The following is an 8,241-nucleotide window of genomic DNA, read 5'->3' as shown; positions in this document are numbered from 1 at the left end:
GGGGGTTGCCCGGATGCCATCAAGAAAAACCTGACTCCAGGCAGCATAGACAGCCTTGCTTAGGACGATGGCACTGCTGTTGGAAGCAAGAGTGACAGGTGTAAGGATCTGGCAAGCTCAGATATCCAATTCCTAATCTTCTCAGACCTAGGTACTGCGGAGTTCCCAAAAGAAGGTGGGAAGGTGAGGCCTTATCAACCAGAGGTTTAAACTGACCTACTCAGTGGAGTGTGGGAAGTTAACGAGGCAAAGATCTGGTCCTGGAGCATCCAATTATTTCCCACTAAGTGGTGCTGGGGTTTTGGCTTCTCACCCAGTGCCAGTCCCAACCCCTGTAGGGACTCGAGGGTTAGAGTGGAGGAATGGGGCGGTGTCGGGCTGTTGCTGGATGGCAGATCTTCCCATCACCTGGACTAGTGGATGAGCCGTTCACAGTGTCTACCCACCCGGCTTTGTCCAGACCTAGGGGGCGGGGGTGGGGGAGAACACAACGGCAAGCCATGCCTCCTTCCCTTTCAGCGCCCCCTCCCTCGTTGAAATGGGTGTGGTTGCTGGGTGCTCCATTCCTAGAAGGAGGCCTGCCACAGTAGGTGCTCAGCACACATTAGTTGAATTTGGATGAACCCTGCTCGATTCCACTGTATTCTACAGGGGCATTGAGTGAGACTACAGAAAGTTCCCGGGAGAGCTCAATTGGAAGGAAATACAAGAGTCTGGAGGTCCCAGTGGGGAAGTCCACCGGCCCAAGCAGAAGGCTCCCCAGCGCCATCTGGGTGCAGGCTCAACTCCAAGATCCATGTCTGCACGGTTTGCAACTGACCTTCCTGCGGGGAAGCCCTCGCTGGGCACAGCAGCTCGGCTCTGGGGGCGTCGCGCTCCCGCCACCCCGGGGCAGCGCTCGGCGCCCACTGCGCACGTAGGTCACCTGCCTCCTTCTGGCTCCGCGCGGGGGACCGGGCGCCGGCAGCAAGTGTGTCCGGGGTGGCCCTGGGGGATCGCTGCGGCCCGGGGGTCCCGAGCCCGCCTGGCGCAACTCCGTGCAGAGCCGCAGGCCCAGAAGCAGCGCAGCGCCGAGCAGCCACCGGGGCAGGGCTCCACAGCCACGCCCGAGAGGCTTGGCTGTGGCCATGGCTGGGACCCGGGCCTCGGGCTGCGCTCTGGGTCCCACCCTCAGCTCCGGGCCGCCTGCAGAGAAGCGTCCCCCACGGGCCCGGGCTGCCAACTGTGGCAACTCCCCAGCGGCCCGCCTTCTTCCCTGCGACTGAGGAGGCCCCAGCGTAACCTTATCCTGCCCAGCCGCAGCAGGAAGAGTGATGGGCGGTGGGCTAGGCGTGCACCCAGGGCTGGGCATAACAGGGCTGGATATCCTTAGGTGTGACCAGCCTACAAAGCCCGACTGGAGAGCCAGGAGCCACACGGTCAGCCCAGAGCACATTCCTCTGGGGCGCCTGTGCTCTGACTTCATTTGTTGGTGTTAGTATTAGACACAAGGGGAGAGGAAAGGTGAGCTACCAGGCTTGGCACCAAAGAAAAAGTTCTGTCAAAGCGGTTTGTGCCACTAAGCATGATATAAAAATAAATCATACTTATGCTCTGATTTACAACTTCTCTCCCTCAAGGAGAGAGAGACAGAAAGACAGAAAGACAGAGAATAACAGAGACAAGGAGAGACAGAGACAGAGACAGAGGCAGAGAGAGACAGAGAGAGACCGTGAGAGAGAGACACAGAGAGCGAGAGAGAGGGAGAGACAGAGAGCGAGAGAGAAAGAGAGAGAGGGGGAGAGAGAGAGACAGAAAGAGAGAGAGAGGGAGGAGAGAGAGAGAGAGGAGATAGCACTCCATGTAGAAGAATCAAATTAGTTATTCAGTTTCTAAATTCTGCCTAAAGCCAACCCATGCTTTCCCCCTCTTATGAAATGTGTGGGGGTGAAAGAAAGAGAAACAGCCAGCGAAGACATCTGACAGCGGGAGAGAGGGAACAGAAGTTACCATGGCGTGATGTAAATCAAATTAATTTAGCTCCAAACGCACACCTCCCTGCTGCCTGGCAGAAATGCAGAGGGACATATTTATCTCTGGGCAAAACGCTCCCCAGCCGGTATTGCCATATCACCTTGACCTTAATTAAAGAAACCTAGATGCTCACAGTTTGGGCTCACGAATGAGGCTAGTGTCCCACTTTGTTAGGATTATTCCTCTCCACCTGTTCAGGGTGACAGTGATTTCTAGATTTACATTCAGGTTCTTTTGGATTCTTCGTTTTTTAAACCACGACCAGATACCCACCCCTAACACACACACACACAACATACACACACAGAGGCACATAACACATATACACACACACCCACACATGCACATACACACATACACACACACAGAGGCACATACACACATATACACACACACATGCACATACACACACATACACACACACAGAGGCACATGCACACATATACACACATATGCACATACACACACAGAGGCACATACACACATATACACACGTGCACATGCACATACACATACGCACATACAACACACACAGAGAGACACATATACACACATGCACATACACACACACATGCACACACATATATACACACACAAGCACATACACACACCGATATATTTTCCATGCTTCTGTGTAGGGTGTCTCTCCCTGCCCTGCAACATGGACAACAGAAACCTAGAATGAAATCTGGTCACCTCCTCATTTGAATTTTGGGATTTTCCATAGGGAGCTCTGCTCTCTGAGATCCCCATTCCTTTTTGGCAGAATTATTCTTTGTCACAGAGCATTAAACCTGTTTTCCCACAGTCACGGAACTTCTCAGCCTAGTCTTGTGCATTCCCTGGCCACCACCAGTCCTCGGGGGCCTGAAGGTTTTATTATGCTTGAAAATATACATGATGGGAATAGACAGACAGACAGACAGATATCTACTTGCCCACCGCCAGGGAAATTACAGCTAAAAGTCTTTATTGGGGTTATAAACAAATACCCTTTGATTCACACAAACTGGAAGAGACAGCCTCACATCCTGCAATTATTTACTTGAACTGTGTTTGACTCACAGCCCTCCCACTGAGTGATATGAGACATTAAACAAAGTACATAGCTTTTCTGAGCTTCCATTTCCTGTGGGAAAATAGACCAATATTTAGGGTTACATGTATAGCATAACTATGTTGCATTTAATACCTAGATAATAACTGGCCTTTGGACACTAATTTTTTATCATTTACCAATAACAAAATTATGAATACTGTCACAAAAAGTATGCATTTTTTAAAGATGGGCAAATACAAGACAAAGTGATTTATAGACATCTTACCATTGACTTAGGATTCATAAATAACTTCTTTTGACTTAGGAATTCCCAACTGATATGATAAAAATAGATTATGTTTGTACATAAAATCTCTGTTGTGAAGCCCACTGTTAAGCATGGTGAGCATACACTATGTGCTATGGTTGGTTTTAACGTCACTTCCGTGCGGAACCTCACCTGGAGAACTCTCCCAATTGTCTCCACTGATGTGGATCGGCCTGCCCAGACTGTGGGTGGCACCCTTGGGTAGTAGCTCAGATCCAGTGAGGGCATTTCAGAGTGGGTGAATTCTCACCTTTGTTTGCTCAACACTTCCTTCACTGCTCCTGGGCTGCAGGGCGGATTCCTCTGCTGCAGCAGAGCCAGTGTTTCCAGGTTTTCATCAGAGAATGAGGACCAGCACTCTCTGAGAACACTGCAGGCTTCCAGCATCAGCCTGAGACTACTGATGCACCCTGTCCTGTGGACTGGGCAGCTACAGGCGACGCTCCAACTAAGAGACAGCTCTTCTGGGTCTACTCCAGCTGTTGAGGCGCCCTGCCCCACGGACTGAGGACTGGGGTCTCATGTCTTGGATATGACTTGGTTATAGTTGTTTTAAAGTTTACCTGGCAATACACTCACCCACTTGGTTCTGCTCCTCTGGCAAACTCGACTAAAGCATCAACAGTTTCAAGGACATGGAAGACTCATGTTCCCAGGGCTGGGGCTGTAGCTCAGTGAAAGAGCACCTGGCACCTGCCTAGTACTCGCAAGACCTGGATGTCCATTTCCAGACTCAAGATTCTGCAAATGTACTCTAGTGAATTATATTCTTATATGGCGTTATTTAAAACCACATGTACAGTGTTTGATAAACCTTTCCAGCAACATCTGAGGTGGACGTTGCTAGAAACTGGTTAGGTTTTGTTTCTTTTAGTTTTGTTTCTATGTGTCTAACAGAGTGGCACTAACTAAAAAAACTATCTTCTGAAGGTCATGGTAGCACTAATTCATGTCCTCTGCTTGTCTGTTGAGTCTCTACAGGGAGGAATCATGGGACTTCTCTATATTGCTAAAATGGGAATATTTAATAAGACTTTGAGAAGGCAGCAAAGACATGGGACATTCGGAACAATGTAGCCCTTGAAGAGAAGGAACGAGGTGGTCTTATACCCCCCCTCATCTCATTTTACACTTCTCAATGGAGTATTTCCATTATGGGACGGAGAAGCCCTCCAAATTACACGCACTGTTTAAATACCCTTTGCCTTTCTATTTTGCACCCATGTCTACATCTTCATTACTGATCAAAAGACCTATTGGTACGAATGGAACGTCATTAATTCTCTAGGCAGAGATCATCCATTTTTAACCTCCACACACTATTTCCCTGTGTTTTGGATGATAAAGAATACTGAAGCAGTCTGAGGGACTGATCACTGCCACAGCTGGCAAGCAGTCTTCCACTCATGACCTTTGCTTTTCTCAGAGTTGACCAAGTCAAGATTGTTCTGAAATATGCAGATTATCATTCGCCATTGTGTCATGGGTTGTCAATTAAATATGCAGGTCAGTAAAACACAATAACAACTTTTAGCAGATGACAAATTACATTCTCCATGAGGTTTTAGCCAATAAAATGAGTGAAAGTTTTTATTGCTAATCTCCAACATCATATATATACATATATGTGTATACACACACACACACATATATATATATATATATATATATATCACTGGAGTCCAGTGATTTCCAGCCAGAGGTAATTTTACCTTACAAAGAGACACTTGGCAATGCCTGAAGACACTTTTGATTATTGCAGCTGGTAGGAAAAGAGGAAGATGATGTCAGCATCTAATAGGTGAAGAGCCAGAATGCTACTAAACATTCTCCACTGGAAAAAAACCAACCTTCCACAGTAAGATGGTCCAGCACAAGATGTCAGGAGAGCTGACTGTGAGAAAGCATGCTGTCATGACAGATGCTGATATTGAAATTTTAAATTACTGGCATGCCAAGGAGCAAAGAGACCAGCAGAAACGATTCTCGCCTGTGTAGATTGGTTCTGCCCGCTCTGCTGTGTAAAACACAAGCACTGGGGGTGAGCCAAAGCAATCAGGTTTTCTAGACAAATAAAGCTGGAAGGTGGGCAGCAGCAGCTTCCTCCAATGGCCATCATCTTTTCTCCACATGTACACTGGGCGAGACATACACACCAAGGAAGATGTAAGCAGTCATTTGTTTTTATTCAAAGGTAAGCACCCTGTCAAACTCCCCTTGTTTACCAAAGGGAAACCATATGCATCCTCCTATAATCTACATTTGCAACATAATAGTTATATTATTAGAGACCCAAATTATTACATATACCCAAAGAAGATAAAATCACCACTTGTAAATAATACATCTGAGATTTGCTTTAAAATAATTCTATGTGGGGGGGGGGTGAGTAGGGCATAGACAAAGTTGTTACAGTTTGGTAATGGATTCACAATTCTTTAGCACTAAGCGTTTTTGAAGTTATGCACTATAAAAGCATTTTAAGTTGTAAGGTAGTAGCTACATCTTTAAAATAATACAACTGACAGTTCACGCTAGCTTATAAGAAAGATGTTGGTAGAGGAGGTGGATGGTCCCCATTGTCACTATAGTAAAGACTGACACATCTGGAATCTCAAATGGTTCCTATTTTGGAAGGGCAAGATCGTCTAAAATCTATAGCAGTCCAGATACTGTCCACCAACAGAAGATCTGCTCCAAAGACCCAAAATGGATGCCTGAAACTGTGTAGAGTGGACCCAGGTACTGCTACACAACACAAGTCAACCTGTAACTAGGACACCTGTGCCGCTGGTGTACCAAAGGGATGGCTGATTTATCATGCTACCAAAACAGTGTGCAAAGAAAACTTATAAGGTGTTGGATTTTTTTCTGGACTTTTCCACTTAGTATTTTCCCACCTAAGTTACCTTCAGGAAACTGAGATTGCTGAAGTCAAAAGTTGGGTGAAGAAAAAAATGGGGTGTTTATCTGGCAATCATACTTAACAGAAGGCAGTGGGGTTCCGTTAATCAGAGATTTCATACTGAACATTAGGCCTCTAGAACTCATCTTCCCACATCTGTGCGTGTTATATCTTTTGACTTGCACCTCCCCATTTCCCTTCCTCTCCTCTTCCATCAATGGCAGTCACTATTTCACTGTCTCTACACTCAAACCCTGCTGTGATAAAAGTCATGGAACATTTCTTATGGCTGCCTGTGGCTTATTTCACTTAGCATAATGTCCTCTGCTCCATCCATATTGTAGGAAATAAAAAAAACCTCCTTTATACTAAGGACAATACTATCCCATCATATGAATACACTCCGTGATCTTTATGCATGCTTACTGATGGGCACTTATATTTCTGGCTCTCGTGAGCAATAAGACAGTGAGTACGGGAATACAAATGTCTTTACAGAGTGATGGTCTTCTCTTCTTTAAGCATATATCTTTAAGCAGAAGAGGGCTTGCTGGCCAGTATGGCATGTCTAGTTTTAACTCCTGCAGAAGGCTTATCGTATTTATCATGATCAATGTACCGATCTACACTCTTACCCACCGTTAGACTCCGATTCCCACAGCCTTGCCTACAGTTGTCATCAACAGGTGTTATTTCTTTTCTTTTGTATAACTGGGACCCTCCTCTAGCCAGGAGCTGGTTCTCAGACCTTGCCACAAATAGTCACGCCTCTCTCCAAACTCCTGCTAATAGCAAGGCCTCTCTCCAAGCTCCTGTTACTCCAGAACTCCCACCTCCAGAGACCAAAGATGAAGATGTTGATTGGGCCACGAGATGCTGTCATTGGGGGAGGAGTTTCTGCCTGCCGGCTTGTTACTCAGCTGAATACACATGGCAGACTGAAAGCATAACCATGGCTCTGTCTCACTTTTTATCCCCTCTCGCCATCTGGTTCCCTTAATCTCTCTTCAGGCTCCCACCTCTCTTCCAGAAACCCGTTCATATGGAGCTGCAGGCAGCTACATATAACACCATCTTTGTGGATCTCATTGTGTTTTTTTCTTTTACCTTCTATGATTATTCATGATTGCAATATTATTTTAATGACTAGGAGTACAACAACTTATCTATTCTTCCACTGTCAAGCAGTTACATCATTTTCAAGTTTCTAAACAACACAATGGTGAACATCTTCGCAGCTAAATCTGAAGAATCAGAGAAAGAAGTCAAGACTGATGCCAAGATTTTTCTTGAGTAACTATAACGATAAAGTTGTCATTGACTGAAAAGAAAAACTCTTTTTTATTAGATATTTTCTTTATTTACATTTCAAATTTTATTCCCTTTCCTCATTTCCCCTCCAGACCCCCCCCATCCCATCCCTCCTCCCCCTGCTCCCTAATCCATCCACTCCCACTTCCCTGTCCTAGCATTCCCCTACACTGGGGCATAGAGCCTTCACAGGACCAAAGGCCTCTCCTTCCATTGATGTCCAAAAAGGCCATTCTCTGCTACATATGTGGCTGGAGCCATGGGTCCCTCCACGTGTACGCTTTGGTTGGTGGTTTAGTCCCTGGGAGTTCTGGGGGTACTGGTTGGTTCATATCGTTGTTCCTCCTATGGTGTAATAAGAACACATCCTCCACTATGTTCATAGCAGCCTTATTTATAATAGCCAGAAGCCGGAAACAACACAGATGTCCCTCAACAGAGGAATAGATACAGAAATTGTGGTACATTTACACAATGGAGTACTACTCAGCTATTAAAAATGATGAATTCATGAAGTTCTTAGGGAAATGGATGGAACTAGAAAATATATCATCCTGAGTGAAGTAACCCAGTCACAAACAAACACACATGGTATGTATTCACTGATAAGCGGATATTAGCCCAGAAGTTCAGAATACCCCCCCC

At 45.9% G+C, this 8,241-nt stretch overlaps 1 protein-coding gene across 1 annotated transcript in view; it reads right to left on the bottom strand.

Moving 5' to 3' along the window:
* Mettl24 (methyltransferase like 24) overlaps positions 1-1,198 on the bottom strand; it is a 121,549-nt gene extending 120,351 nt beyond the window's left edge. The window contains exon 1 of the mRNA XM_031347912.1: positions 821-1,198. Within this exon, the coding sequence (XP_031203772.1) occupies positions 821-1,129 (309 nt within the window). The 5' untranslated portion in view covers positions 1,130-1,198. The remainder of the gene's footprint in view (positions 1-820) is intronic.
* Positions 1,199-8,241: the final 7,043 nt, after the last annotated feature.

The sequence above is a fragment of the Mastomys coucha genome, unplaced genomic scaffold (genome assembly GCF_008632895.1).
Source record: "Mastomys coucha isolate ucsf_1 unplaced genomic scaffold, UCSF_Mcou_1 pScaffold3, whole genome shotgun sequence".
NCBI classification, from domain to species: domain Eukaryota; kingdom Metazoa; phylum Chordata; class Mammalia; order Rodentia; family Muridae; genus Mastomys; species Mastomys coucha.
The sequence above is the reverse complement of the archived record's forward strand: the minus strand, read 5'-3'. Positions and strand labels throughout refer to the sequence as shown.